This window comes from Priapulus caudatus, unplaced genomic scaffold (genome assembly GCF_000485595.1).
Source record: "Priapulus caudatus unplaced genomic scaffold, Priapulus_caudatus-5.0.1 Scaffold900, whole genome shotgun sequence".
NCBI classification, from domain to species: Eukaryota; Metazoa; Priapulida; class Priapulimorpha; order Priapulimorphida; family Priapulidae; genus Priapulus; species Priapulus caudatus.
Genome location: NW_014577961.1, coordinates 74,573 through 90,034, shown reverse-complemented (window position 1 = coordinate 90,034; position 15,462 = coordinate 74,573). Strand labels below are relative to the sequence as shown.

Genomic DNA, 15,462 nt, shown 5'->3' with positions numbered 1-15,462 from the left:
CAAAGCACAAAATATGATTATACGGCTATAATACGCGTTTTTACAGTCACACAAACACACATACACACTAACGGACGCGCACACGCGGGTATGGTCGCACGCACACGTGCGCGTGTATTATAGGCGTAAATTCAGCTACGAACCCTGTATAGACAAAGAGAATGATATATATATATATATATATATATATATATATATATATATCACGACTACCCAGGAGCACGGAGAGAGATTGGGCGACAGCGTGAGAAAGTGAGATAGACCGTGTGGAGGAGAGTGACAGAAGGAAAATAGTGAGGACAAGAACGAGGTGAATAAAGGAAAGACATAAGAAGCGGAGAAAGGAATACGGAGAGGTATTTCGAGTTTTATTAAGTTTTTCTAAAGATGGTTGTCAATAGCACTTTCATAATTATAAAATTTTCATTGATATCAGAGCAACCTCCATTGTTACAAATTAGAGTTTCAACAGGAGTCACCTAACACAAGGTGGCGCCACTAGACACCCCGATAACGCAGTGTCGTGTCTTGTTATTCTTCGTCTATGGTTATTACCACTGATCTATATATAATTATTATACATATAGATATATATAGATACATATAGATATATATAGAGAGAGATTCGTCGTTATTACAACAACAAATCGTGGGACTGCCATTACGTTGGAATGGAACCCTGTGATTGGTTCAAGCTTCTCAGAGCCATGCTATTGGCAGAATTTGACTGTTTTGGAAAGGGGCTAAATTTCCACTCTTCAAAAGCATATAACAAACTAACGTGCAATAATTTTTGGATGAACATTGGTGATTTATTATCAGAATAACGTATTTAACTTATACCCAGATTTAAACTTGGTTCCATGAAGTGTCAAACGAAAGAGAACAATAATTGAACAATTATTGTATTAGCTCATAAAATAAATTACCAATTATATATGGGCACCATGATATCAGGAGTGTATAATAATAGTCTATTAGATAATATCTAATAGATCTATAGTCTATAGAATAATAATAATCTATTATAATATTATATATTATAAATAAAATTAATATAATAATATTATTATTTACTCCTGATGATATGCTACACTTCATGCATTTAATTTTGATATGAAGAATCAATCATTCCACTTCCATTTCTTATTTTCATCTATATTAGCTCATTTTAAACACATGCCACAAGCAAAGATTTTACATTGATATGTGACAGTGTAGGAAAAGTCACCTTTAATGACACGTTAGCTGATGCAATAAACATGTAATGTAGTTAAATAAATTACCACTCAAACTTTCCTAGTAAAATCTTGCGATCAAATTTTCAAACACGGTTATCTAACCACACTAATGTGAAAGACAGTACCTACAGGTATATTTACCCCAAACTTATCAGCCCAACACGTAAGATCACGCTTAGGGGCTACTGATAAGCAAGATACTAAGCAAGGTTCCTCGGAATTGCAGATTCTCAACCACTGAGCAAGAGATAACGATGATAACGCCCTGCATAACGTCATGAAATTTTTAAACACTGCAAAAAAGAACAGGAAAGGCTATTGTATGTGACAAGTAAGTTAAGCACAAGCATCTTCAACGCAAACATTCATGAGGAACATACAGGTAACATACATATAGGTGAGGACGATTTCCTCGCCATCCACCCTATTTACAACACCGGTGGATTCATCGCTTCACACAAAATCAGTAAACTGCTGAACGGGAACGTGACCACTTTTTTATACGCTGACAGAGAACGCTCACGGATATTTCTTTCCTCTATCGGCGGCGACTCGGCGTGGTTAGTTCAGCATTGAATGCCGGTCGAAGACGTTGCGCCGTTGCTCCTGCACTTGTGACTTCCAACGCTCCTTCTGGTTGCCGACGCGATTAAGAACTGTGTCGGGGCGCGGACGACGGCACACCCTCTCCGGCTCGTCCTGTGAGCAATGTCAGAGTTAACAACTTCTGCCATACTCTAGCAGGCTCTCATCACCTCTCTCAAACTTTTCCTCTCCAACTCTAATCAACACACTCTCTCCCCTCTCTCTCGTTCGTGCTGTCTTTCTCCTCCCCCTATTCCCATTAGAATCTCTCTCTTTTTCTTTTCTTTTCTGTCTCTCTCTCACTCTCTCACACTCTGTATCTTTCTAATTTCTCTCTCTCGCTCTCTCTCTCTCTTGTTCTATGTCTCTCTATCTCTGTTTCACGCATTCACACACGTAGGCAAACTTAAAAGGCACGTGCACAATTGCACCCTCACATAGAAACACATGCAAGCACACACGCACAACACACTCCCCTTCTCTCCTACTCTGACCCTTCTCTCCCACTCTAACTCCTACTCTGACCCTTCTCTCTCTCTCTCTCTCTCTCTCTCTCTCTATCTCTCTCTTTCTCTCTCTCTTTCTCTCTCTCACACACACACTCGATCTCTCTCCCTCTCTCTTTCTCTCTCTCTCACTCTGAAGCTCTCTCTTTCTCTCACTCTCACTCTCTCTCACTCTTTCTCTCTTTTTCACTCTCACTATCTATCTCACTCGCTTTTTCCCTGACCACATTATGACCTATACCAGGTTTAAAACATTTACTGGTTATAACAGACAGCAATCCTATACTGACACCACAATGACTCCAACAAAACGGATTGTATCACACTAACATATTTACTTCAACAACCCACAAAACACGTTAAGCCCGGCGCACATTGCCGAACATTTTGCTCAAAAACATTATCGTAGCAATGTTCCATGATATGTTCGGCAACGTGCGGTGAAAAAAGGTGCCGAACATTTGTTCCGAACAATGTTTCTGAAGATCGGAAATGTTTGATATCTCGAACATTGTTCGTCGAATGTTCGTCAATGTGCGCTGAATGTCGAACAATTCTAGGAACATTTGTAAAGTAGTAACCAATAGCAGCACAATATGTGGTCACATAATTTTTTTGCCCAATCATGCGCCGATCACGTGACTCTTTACAACACAGCTACTAGACGGCGCCACGAGATTGTTCGCTGCAAAATGTTCGGCAATGTGCGCTCAGCAATTGTCCACCCGCACATTGCCAGACAAAAACATTTGTTCGGACAAACATTTGTTCAGGAAAATGTTCGGCAATGTGCGCCAGGCTTTAGTTAGCAGCAATTTATTAGATATATACAAGTGAAAATGAAAAAATTCATTAAAATTATGCAGAATCTGTTTAGACTGTTATCAATGCTACGTATGCACACACATATAACATTTTGTGGTTAGAACACATATATGACGATCAATCACACTATATGCACGCATACGTTTGTTAGTTTTAGTAGCAGTTAGCAACATGCACACCTAGTTGATATGCAGTTAACACGCGTACTGTTAAACCAATCATACACGAACCTACTTACCAGATTTTCATTATTATCAACACCATAAAAGTCTATGTCAAGGTCGCGGACATCAGAATCATGCTGTATAAAAGACGTGTTTAGTTTCACCACCACTGGATACGTTAATAATCCTGCACGGGCAAATTTAACTTGCTTAGACGATCTCAAATTAAATCAACTATAATCTAGCTCAACTGCGTAGCACACGCGCAAGTCCTATGGAATTATTAACAGACCCACTCGATTCACACAGGCCTTTGCCCTCAACTTGTGCTAAACACCTTACCATGCTAAGTAAACTGGCTAGGCGTCATTACTTTACAGAAAAAACATGTGACACCATTTGCACCTGAAAATGGAAAGTGGGCCAAAGGCATGAAAGCCCAGATTATGCAGGGTACGTAGGCCAAGTAAGGCAGATAAGGTCTATGTCCCCCGACCTCTGTTTGACCTGGCTCGTTTAGCTATTTCTGACTAATATATATATATATATATAATATATAATATATATAGGGTTAGGGTTAGGGTTAGGGTTAGTCAGAAACAGCTAAACGAGCCAGGTCAAACAGAGGTCAGGAGGACATAGACCCTACGAGCCCAAGTAAGAGGCCATGATTGCATAAAAAAATGCATTTGGATGCGAATATAGTTTGTTTCGTTGTTGATGCTGTTACACCATATATTATGATGTTATTCAGTATAACAGTAACACTGAAGCCTCACCACCAACACCACCACCACCACCACCACCGCGATTGATTAATCACCACCACCACCACCACCACCACCACCACCACCACCACCACCACCACCACCACCACCACGATTGATTGACCACCACCACCACCACAATTGATTGACCACCACCACCACCACCACCACCGACCGGCTCGCAGCAGTTGCACCACAAATGCACATATTTGTATTTGCTCTGCAATCGACTTCAGGGCATAATTTAGAAACAATTAATTGGTGGAAACAACGAAAGTCTGTGAAAACATAGAGAATTTCCATAAAATATATATACGGGTCACCCTGTTGTATTTAAATCTAAAGTATTTTAGGTGTGAAGATGTCCACTGCTCAAGCATATCCCACCACCATGACCACCATTACAACCTGACAGCTTTAGCTTTACACAAAATGCATTTCAGCACATAACATAAAAGAACTAAACAATAACAAAACGTAGGAAAATATATTAGAATTCCCTCAAAATTAAGGATGTTATGGAGATCACCAGAACTATGAGGACCTTATAGGAATTACGAGGCTTTACAGGCCTACTTACAGGCCTCACATCTACATGTGTGTATGTGTGTGTGTGTGTGCGCGTGTGCGTGTGCGTGTGCGTGTGAGTGTGCGTGTGAGTGTGCGTGTTCGCATGTTTGCGTGTGTTGTGTGTGTGTGGGTGTGTGTTTGTGCGTATGTATGGATGTATGTACATATGTATGTATGTATGTATGTTTGTCTCATTAACTCATAGTATGTATGTATGTATGTACATGCACGGTGCTGGTAATCCTAGCCTGCTGGCTGGTTTACCATGCACGCTTGCAGCCAGGGCCACACTGTACTGGCAGCTTATGACAGCTGAATCAGCCCCTCCTAACCCTTTACATGTAGAAAAATTCCCTTTCACAAATGGTGGCTACAGGTAAATGGCATCTTGTAGTAGCATAACTTATGCTAAACCTGTCCAGTGTTCTAATAGCTGGTGAAGGTACATTGCACCTGTAACTATAGAACGGGCTTTCCAAGCTATAGTAACCCATGAAATCAGTAACAGCTAGTCGTGATTGTGTTGCTACTATTTCACGCTGTGGCATCAGCTATTGCTCATCATTTGGATACTACATATCAGTGTTGATGATCAGGAATTATGGCTGTATGTGCCATTCCCTTATCGTGCACCACGACTTTTATGCTAAAATCAAGATTTACTGTTTACAATGTATATGGGTATCACATTTGTAAATGATGTGCCATGATTACATTTAGCATGCTGGGGTAGCAATGCACTCAAATTGAATTTATGCCTTTGCACTAATGAATTAACTAAGCGTAAGTTATGGAAAAGATCAAGTAGCAAAGTTTACAGACCGTGATATTCCTTTAATAGTAAACTATCGGCACTTAGCACGTGGTTAACCATTCATTTTGATGTGTTAGTTTCATGCATAAACTAATTTTAGTAATAGTTAGTGTGAATCACATGAATCATTAGTAATAAATCAGTCGTGAGAATTTGTTTAGACAGGGAAAGCAGCCACCTGGCACACAATTGAATGGCAAACCCTCTTGCAAGCCTTGCAAGTGACTTCAATCTAGACAAGCAGTGGAGAGATCCATTCAAATACAGATAAAGCACTGGTGCAACTATTCACGCCACAAAGCCAAGCCAAATAATTACCAAATTCACCTCCTCATTTTGCTGCTGGCTGTAGCGAATTCCCCTCTTTGTCATCAGTGGATCCAGACACAGCAAGAAGAGCATGTATATCAGAAGGAAGGACAGGATGCATATAATGATAATGATAACAACCTGCAAGCGTCAGAAATATGTACACATCACTTCTGTGCAGATGGCAGATCATTTGCATACTAACAGACTAATGAATGTATTTATACAAGTTACAACATATACTATATTGTAAAGGCATGTTCATCACATAACTAATTACACGAACACAGCCGTATTATTTTTGTAATTTATCATTACATTTATGTGATTATTCAGCCACTATGTTACAATACCAGTTGCACAATGGTCAGTAGTTGTGCTGCCATTGTTTAGAATTGCACTATGAAAGTATTTAACTGTGCACAACACACTGACACATTTTCATACCTAATAATTTTAAAAGAATGCAATATTCATTTCAGTGAGATTATATACAAATTTAGTTTACACTTTATGCAGTTAAAATCCTTGAAAAATACATAACGTTTGTAGTTTCAAAAATAAAACACATCAAGCCAACCAACAATTATTTTCACCCAATTCTTATTTCATTACTTTCTCCTTTATTACCTTTATAGTTGTTGGGTTTCTGCTCTCAAACTTGCACTCACATCTTGGACAAAATTCATTAACTTTATCACCGACTGATGCATGCAGCTCTGGAACCATCTCCACGACTATGCCACATTTACTATAAAACAAACGATTTAAAACACTTTAATTACAAACAAAATCTAAATAATAATATATGCAATAATTATGCTAGTGACAACATTATGCAATTTAATCAGCATACGATTGATTATAGTATATAGTAGAAATAAAGATGATTTAGTTAGCAAACCTCACACTTTCAGTGTCATAAAAAATTAATACCCTGATATATGGGGATTACATTACAGAGTAATTATAACATAATATATAGCTGCTGGTAGTTACCATTCTTCTGCAGGGATTTTCGTTACTGTGTACACTGTCTTGTTAGTTTCCGTGCCATTTACAATAGTTGGACTAGGGCAAACGCACTTACACCGGCTCTCCTCCTCACTTGCCTGAAACATATCAATATTCATTGTCAGACTTCAATGCAATAATTGGCTTAAAGCCATATTCTCGAGCAAAATCTGGCGTTTTTGTCACATTTACGATACCTACCGTTAATGCTTGAGTAACAGCAATTGTCTAGAGTAATGTGTAAAATGTCTTAGAATCTTCGTATTCACCAAAACATGCAAGTTTCGAACTAGTTTGGAAAACTTGATAGTTTGCTGTAATCTAGAACAAGAGCCCGTACTGTCTTGGACCCGCTAATAGCACCACCTATCTCCCATAGAGATATACATCTCTCTCAAATGCATGTGTTTCCAATTTTGTTACCTACAATTTACAAGTTTACCCATTTTGACAGTGTCCCGGCACAATAAAATTTCAGTGTTACGATGGGTTCATATCGTATATAACTGCATAAAATCTTAGTATTTTACAAGTTGGTGTAATCAGTAATATATCTACCGTGAGGTGAGACTATATTTTGCTAGAGTTTTTTCGAATTGAGTGTTTCTGAGCAAGAATCTCGTAATAAATCCTTTAAGCTGCCCAGACTCATAACAGTAAGAAGGCTAGCAATAGGGTGAAAATCACAGCAAGAGTTACACATAGATACCAGAATGAAAGCGATTGTTTGTGTATTTTTCCTCTGATGTGATACAAAGCAAGCCTTGTGCAAATTTGGCGCTCACGCTTTCCGACTTGCTCTATCTTTCTCATTCGTTTGCGCACAGTGGTGTGCGTTCGGTAAAATTGTGTGTTGCAAAGGAGCATCTAAACTGAATTGCGGTACACTGTTGTCGTTCATGAAAAGTGAGATTGGTCTTGTCGTGTATTTGTGCCATTCTTTCAAGTGGTGTAGCCATGGTGACCGGTCTGCTGTTTTTGTGTTTAAGACAGGATCCAGGCAACTTGAAGTTTGAACTACTTGCTGGAAATGCTCATCATTTAGCTGGCAAGTTTTGAGCAGAGTCTGGAGTCTGAACCGTGAACCTGTGTCACGTGTGTGGTTAAGTACGGCCCATTCCTATTTGACAACCCCAGGTTTAAAAACCCTAACCCTAACCCTAACCCTAACCCTAACCAAACTCACGACATGGGTGTGTAAACGCTACTTGTACCGTTAAGTACTGTGTTGCGTGTTGTATAAGTATAAGAAGAACAACTTTATTGACTCAATCAATGACCGAGTCAGCGAGTGTGGGCTTGGCGACAGTAGACCGAGTGCGGAGTAGTCAGAACTTGTGACACTGACAGTAGTTGTGCAATTGACGTTGCCAACCCTAAGAAATTAATTTATATGCCACATTGTGCTAAACAGGAATGCTATAAACGTATAATATCACTTACATTAACATGTTCCAATAAGTTTACCGCCAAAATTAGTAAACTACAACAAATATATAAGTATATTTTACACATGATGTTGCCAAAGAAAAATAAATGGTATTGTGCTGCCGTCTACTGGTAAGAAAATTTGTATCATGCCGATAAATACGACTTTTACGTTAAAAAATAATACTCAATCTTATGACTCAATCTTATAAATTAATAAACTAAAGTCTTAACTTCAGCCTGTTTATTTAATACTTTTTAATATCAAACTAGAAATTTATATTTGGTGTTTGATGTGAATTATTTATCGTGTATTTAAGTCAGGCAAACATGTCAACCTCCATCAAGGAGACAACATTGCCGACTTCTCATGTCAATTTAGTATGTGGGTTGCAATATAAAGTAAATACATATATGCGCTTTACATAGCAATTTACAGAAGTTTCCAACAAGTTGTTGAGTTAGGACAGAAACATGGCTGGCTTCCGGCAAATTTGGTCAAAATACAGGTATTTATCGCAGACTACACAGTGACAGTCACTCCGCAAATGCAGACGTAAACTCCGCTTTGCTAATCTGAGGGTGCGGGTTTACCCATTACTGGGGTCTGCGTCGGCTCGGACTAACACAGACACTGCTTCATTACATTTACGAATCATGAAGCCTTCAAAGTTCAAGGGATAACGGATCATGATAAGATAAGGTATACCGCGGATCAAAAGTTTGCATTTTAATTTTTTAATCAAAAGTAAACGAGCCTGGTAAAAACGAATGTTACCGTTTGAATGTTTGCTAATTGAAAGCACATGCAGGCATTTTGCAGGAATTAATATAAGTGTTAGTGTGATCCGCTATCCCTTGAATAACTGTAATCTGTATCATAATTCAAATGTAAATTTCGCGACCGAACGAGTTTCCGATGCTCGGAAGAATATCCACACTGTTGATCCTTTGCCAAGACCATTTGATTTCAATTATGGGCATAGGATTTTGGTTATGAATATCATTATGTTTGGGGTTGAAGTTATGTATAAGCTAGATTCGAGATTATGGTTATAGATAGGGTTACGTTTAGGGGTCTTACATAGGGTTCTGGATTCAGCTGTAAATATATAGGTACTTCTAGCGTGAAATTATAAAGCCTTGCTACCACTTGTAAATAAGATGTGTAGGTTTTGTATGCAAATATAAAGGTATATAGTGAGCGTAGGTACATAAGCAATAAGGGTTTATACCAGAGATAGTGCATGGTATAAATATGACTATGAAAGTATAATGTCATATATAAATATTTGTTGAGTGTTCTTGATAATGATTTTTGTTTTTATTTGATGTAATGTAGTGAATGCCATTATACCACCAATCCATTCAAAGATGTGAAACACCTCCAATATCAATGTTTGACATGATTATTTTGTCTTATGTTGAATATAGGTTCTGGTTTGTGATGGTTCCTGGTCTTGGCTTGTTGCACTGGGGTTGGAACGAACTACAGGACGTAGAAATGTTTGTACCTAAAGAGCGCAAGCGCCCTCTACCGGTCATTGATATATATAATGAAGTAAAGAAACACAAGGAACATGAGAGTAACCCTGACGTGACCTCTGCAGAACAGTAGACTCTAAGGTGTTATATATTATAAAAATGTTATCGTTATTGAGGCAGATGATATTTTTATTTTCACATTGCATGTTATTGTAGTTGCTTACCTTAAATGCTACATTTCTGTTTTTAATAGGAGTGAAAAAATTATATTTAGTTTAATGTCATTCATTGCAGTTTGCAAAATCATCATATACACACAGGATTATATCTATTAATTATATAGCTGTACCCTGAAAGATAACAGTCACACCCTTTAAATTGCGAGCATTTGAAAGGAAACAAGCAATTGTACAGGGCATAATGATTTATGTAGTAATTGAAGGCCATACAAGTTATAATTTGAAGAGCAGTTTCAACATAGCACTTGTGCATAATATCTCTTCAAAGGCAACATATTCCAAAGAACAGAGACGTAAATTTTGTTTTTGCGGTCATTTTACAGAATAAAGAACTGCAATGGAATTAGATGAATCAAAGCCGGACATAAAATGGCAAGCGTTGAGTAGCACTGACATACGTGAAGAATTACTATCTCTGAATACCCTTGTGAAGTCATGTTACGGCCCTCACGGAAAGCTGAAAGTGATTCAGGTCAAGGCGGGCTGTCACATGACCGTCACAACGTCGTCACGGCGACTAATCGCCAACCTGCCTCGACCTCATCCAATAGTTCAGCTGCTGTTTGCAGCCGTTCAGGCACACCTGCAGTTGTACAGCGACTTTGGGCTGTTTGCATGCCTACTCACCTCACAGCTAGTGCTGGACATGACAAACACTGGTCTGAATCAGATGTTATGCAGCGCGTTCGTGCGCAAAGCTTGCCAGCTCTGTTTGGATCACCTGGAGAAAGCAGCGGCGTGCAGCTGCCGACTGGCACTGGACTTTAGTCACCTGCGAGAGGTGTTAGCTGTAGTGGAGACATTAATCGAGAGCAAGCCGGCTTGCATCTTAGACGGAAAGGAGAGAAAGGAGCTCGCACTGTTGATGGTGCGAGTGTTTTTGCGCAGCCTACCTGAGGGGGGATCGACGGCAGCCACTGACGGCTGCGTCATCTTCTGCTGCGTAGATGGCAAGTCTGCCAGCGACACGCACTCGCTGGATGGCCTGCTAGTCGAAGCTCCGGAGATATGCCACGACGTGCCATCCACCTGGCAGTGGAAGTTGACGCCGGAAGGTCGAATCAAGGTCGGGTTGGAATTAACAGCCGTACAATCGATTCCGTGTTCATTTTTACGCATTGTGCAGAAACCAGTGTTGCACAGCTAAAGAATGCTTTTACGATTTGCAGGTTGCAGTGTTCAGCACTTCGCTTGCGGGAGATAGCGATCAGTTTTATAGCGTAGAGTACAAGCTTGGCCGCAATCTCTCCAAGGAGCAAGTTGTTGTTGCTCACATCAAGGAACTGATGGATCGTCTGATTGACGATGGAATCGGACTGGTTTCATGTCAAAAGGTCATCCACATCTCGGTAAACAGACTTGTACATAACACATAGAAGAATACTCTGACTACATGTTACGTATCGGTCGGTATTGTGTATCGTAAAGTGTATCGGTTACAAAATTGTATTTGAGTGCATGGACTCAGTATTGTACACTATGTAAGTTTTTCCTAAAATTTCATACGTTGTCATAATTTGTCTGTATTGATGTTATGGTCATTAGAGGTTACCATATAAGTTCCTCACTGAAATCATGAAATTTGGCAACATATTGCATGTACTTTTATATGCTTAATATACCTGGCATTTTCAGGTAAAGGAATATCTAGAAGAAAGAGGCGTTTACGCATTAGAAAGGTTGTCTATACGCTACATACATGGTATGGAGACACTAACAGGTCAGTGAATGTATACATGCAATGAAGTGCCGCAGAGTGACAGTGCTCATCTGACTGTCTGTGCCAGTGCTAAAGCGAGAAGAATGGGACGTTAGAAAGTCATAGCTGAAATGTGCCTTCCCGTAATTTCGCGTCTCAGCCATGCTAGTGCCACAGAACAACAGTTCTCACATGATAGAGGAACAAGAGGGGAGAGAGACGGAGAGAGGGGGTAGATAGCGATATCATGAGTGTGTGTGTGAGCGAGAGAGAGAGAGAGGAGGGTGGTAGGGATAAAAGGAGAGAGAGATAGAGTGATTCGACATCCCACTGTCTTTTCGGATTCCCCCCGCCCACATCATGAATATCACCACTGTACGTCAAGCCATTTAGATTTGTGCCCATATTGTTGACGGACGGACGGTCGCTCATGCCATTCTACAAGCTGCATCTAACTGTGTCAGATTAGCGAGAAATGCATACATGTGTAGCACGCACCAATCAAGAAGCTACAGCTACTCCTATTTTGCAGAAATCTTTAACAATTTTATGTGCCGTTTCCTCGTATTTCAGTCAGCAGCTTGTGAACCCTGAGTTCTGGTCTACTTATACATGTCGATGATTTCACTTGCAGGTGGCTCACTGATCAGCTCTCTTCATCCTGGTAATCCCAACTGTTGCTATGGTTACCTCAATAATATTGAACACGTGGTTCAGAGGGACCGAAGCTATCTGCACCTGACAGCTAATGGAACGCGTGTGCAGACTTTAGTGATATGCAACTTGCAGGAGGAAGCATTAGAAGAATTAAAGGTAAATCAATATCTTGTCAACTAATATCTTGTCAATAACACAAAAATTAGACTAAAATTAAATTTATATTAAAACTTAAATTTTTTTTTATAAACGATAAACGTTACTGTTGTTAAGTGTTATTTAAGAATAGTTAAATTTTTGCAGATCTTGAATTTTAGCTAAACTAGTTTTGAGTTTTCTTACATATTTCCCCCAGATTGTTTTGGATACAGTCAATCACACATTGTAAATGTAAAATATTTAAAAATCAGAATGAAAATCATGGCAGAGCTACGATGTTAACAAAAATGAGTTTATTATTAACTTGAATTTTTGTTTCTAACACGTATTTCTAGGTTGTTTTGGATACGGTGCACCACACACTGTACCAGTTGCTGCCTGACAGTAGTGCAGTTTTGGTGGGTGGTGGTTGTCTTGAAACACACCTTGCCACTCTCATAAGGAATCAGGTAGAGATGATAGGTCAACCACGATAAGATTATATTTGCTGGTCGTAGCTAAAAATCTCAATGACTTCGGAATAAAAAGTATATAAAAATAATTTTATTCGTTCATGGGTATGAACCGTTATAAAAGAGCTAATATGTAAAAGTTATAGAGTCTACGTAATCACGTGATCTTACCTGTAATGTAATTATGCATGAGGGCGTATGTTTCATAATTTCACTCTGTCATGTTTATAGATGAATGGAAAAACTGGCGAATACTCGAAAGAGCTTCGATGCAGCCACGCCCAGATTCTGACACTGTGTGCAGCGTTCACAAAAAGCCTGGAAGCAGTTGCTAGGGTAACAGTAGAAAGCCATGAACACCAGACGGACTCAGTACACGGGCACCACTGGACGGCAGGACAGGCAGACAACACTACCACTGCCACTGATGCTGACCATCGTTGTGCATGTAAACTGATGAGTCACTCTGACGTGACAGACGTAGGAGGTGATTTCACCGACTTGGGATACTCTGGCGACATCTACTCTAAAACAAGTGCGCATGGTTTCGGTAATGAGGAAACGAGAAAGGAGGTGGAGAAAGATATGCACGTTGATTTGCAAACAGCAAAGAGCAGTGCCTTTAGGTTAGCCGCGGATACCGCCAGCATGATTCTATCCATTGGAAATATTATCACATAATAAACTAAACACGACAATCTTGTTTTGTCAATTGCAATTTATATGAAGACTGTTACTTTACAATACATTCTGTTTTTGCTACAAGGGTTTAAAACAAAGTCCTTTTGCATATCTCACGATCAACTGCAACAATATAACAAACAGTACCGTTAAAAAGCAACATTTCGTTCCTCGAGAAAATCACGAAAATACTTGCTCATCGGAAAATTAAGGTTCTTGTATAACTACAGAAAACATTTATGCTAAGCTTATAACACATTAAATGTTATTTACAAACTTGACATTAGTAAACCATATATTCAGGACATGAAAAAGTATCGCAGATTGGTAATTTTTACCTTCCTAAAGTCTCTCTTCAATCCATTTGTATGGCCATTTCTGACAGTTTCTTTCTTTTGTTTATTTTCTTGCCAGGTCTCTTCGTTTCTATCTTTCTCTTTCTGTTGTCCTGCTTCTTGAGATTTCTCTTGATCTTTTTCCTAACTGCTGCCTGGGGATCTGTGATTACCTAGAAGTGAAATGCAAACGAAATGTTTTACAAACAAAATATGCACACGTTATTGCAGATGAAACGGGAACAACTAAATGGGGAACACTGGATCGCCAATATGAAAAAAAAACAAGTGCCACATATTATGAAACATGAAACAGGAGAAATAAATAATGATTGACAGCATGACATTACAATTCAGCTCAAGCTCAGGGGAATTTCAAATGATTAACTACTTTCCATCCTGTTAAAAATCCTCAAAGCGATTGCTTTCTCAACATTATTCAAGTTAATGTAAGGCAGACTGGCTGCAATCCACGAATTTTTTTACATAAAAATATACACACTTCGGTTTTTTGGTTTTCGCTTATCGCGCAAATAAAAGCAATAAAATATTCCAGTCAAATTTCTGTATTGAAGAATCTAAAACAATATTGAAGGCTCACAATGCGCATCCAAACGCTAATTTCTCCAGTACTAGACTAGCAAATACTTCGTGTCATGCAGGCAGCTAATTTGAAAGTGAAACGGTAAACTGTAAACATTTCTTCGACTGCGGATTTTCAAATAGACATTTCTTAGTAACCAGCAGTGATATTGAACAAGCTAATACGCGTTTGGCTATAGGTAATGTACTTATTAACTACACAAGGTGCCAGTTACTCTAGCATTGTCAACATTGCATAATCAATGGCCATATTATTCCTTTAATCTATAATTCCCTATAATTCTCTATAATTCCTTCCTCATTTCCTATCATTTTCCCATCTCAATTAACGTTGTTCTTGTAACGTAGGTCTTGGACGATGCGAATTTTTCTTTAAATTTTGAATTTTATCATAATTTTCATTTTCATTTGCTTCACTAATTTACAATCAATATTGTTATTTATCATTTTATTCTATCTCGACTTCATTTTTTCTCGTGATCTCAATTAACGTCATTCTCTCGTACTATTAGCGTTGTCTCTTAACGTAGGTCTTGGACGAGGCCAAGAGCACAAGGTCGTCAAGAGGTTCAGGACGTTCTATCGCGGATCGCGCTCGCCTGGTCGACAACACGCGATGCCGCTGTCCCACATACTGCAGTGCGCTCACGCGCTCTCCAGCGAGAGCCTGTCCCGGATCAGCGCCGCAAAGAAGACACGGCAGCTCGAGAGAGCTGGCCGCCGGACAAGCGGCTGCAGCCGGTGAACGCGCGCTGCTGCGCGGCGCCCCCTGGCCGCGGCACGCGGCGTGCCAACCGCAACCGCCGCCGCCACCAATGCGCACGTGCTTGTCGAGTTCGGCCTGCAGCTGCTGCTGCTCAGCCTGAAGCGCGAGCGCGCCGTCGCGGCCGACCGTGAGATGCTCGACCCGTTCGCCGAGGTGCTGCTCG

General features: G+C 39.7%; 3 protein-coding genes across 7 annotated transcripts in view; 1 reads left to right on the top strand and 2 right to left on the bottom strand.

Moving 5' to 3' along the window:
• Nucleotides 1-1,201: 1,201 nt before the first annotated feature.
• Nucleotides 1,202-8,342, bottom strand: LOC106814291 (transmembrane protein 9-like). Of its 5 annotated transcripts, XM_014818588.1 has the most exons (7): nucleotides 8,239-8,342; nucleotides 6,781-6,893; nucleotides 6,412-6,532; nucleotides 5,791-5,922; nucleotides 3,396-3,458; nucleotides 1,765-1,940; nucleotides 1,202-1,534 (listed from the first exon to the last, which is right to left on the bottom strand). In XM_014818588.1, exons 1-6 carry the CDS (start codon nucleotides 8,308-8,310, stop codon nucleotides 1,803-1,805), a joined length of 639 nt encoding a protein of 212 aa, XP_014674074.1. In that variant the 5' UTR covers nucleotides 8,311-8,342; the 3' UTR covers nucleotides 1,202-1,534; nucleotides 1,765-1,802. The 5 variants fall into 5 exon arrangements, with proteins under 5 accessions (XP_014674074.1, XP_014674073.1, XP_014674075.1 ...); XM_014818587.1 differs by having other exon boundaries at nucleotides 1,202-1,940; XM_014818589.1 differs by having other exon boundaries at nucleotides 1,202-1,940; nucleotides 5,800-5,922.
• A 209-nt stretch (nucleotides 8,343-8,551) lies between these two features.
• On the top strand, nucleotides 8,552-13,636 carry LOC106814292 (McKusick-Kaufman/Bardet-Biedl syndromes putative chaperonin-like). Its single transcript, XM_014818592.1, has 8 exons — nucleotides 8,552-8,732; nucleotides 9,658-9,849; nucleotides 10,271-11,013; nucleotides 11,117-11,296; nucleotides 11,583-11,667; nucleotides 12,281-12,459; nucleotides 12,798-12,911; nucleotides 13,146-13,636. Exons 3-8 carry the CDS (start codon nucleotides 10,285-10,287, stop codon nucleotides 13,593-13,595), a joined length of 1,737 nt encoding a protein of 578 aa, XP_014674078.1. The 5' UTR covers nucleotides 8,552-8,732; nucleotides 9,658-9,849; nucleotides 10,271-10,284; the 3' UTR covers nucleotides 13,596-13,636.
• An 83-nt stretch (nucleotides 13,637-13,719) lies between these two features.
• The window catches only part of LOC106814293 (small subunit processome component 20 homolog), a gene marked incomplete in the record, with an annotated part of 30,948 nt that continues 29,205 nt past the window's right edge, over nucleotides 13,720-15,462 (bottom strand). The window contains 1 exon segment of the mRNA XM_014818593.1: nucleotides 13,720-14,103. Coding sequence (XP_014674079.1) covers nucleotides 13,951-14,103 — 153 coding nt within the window.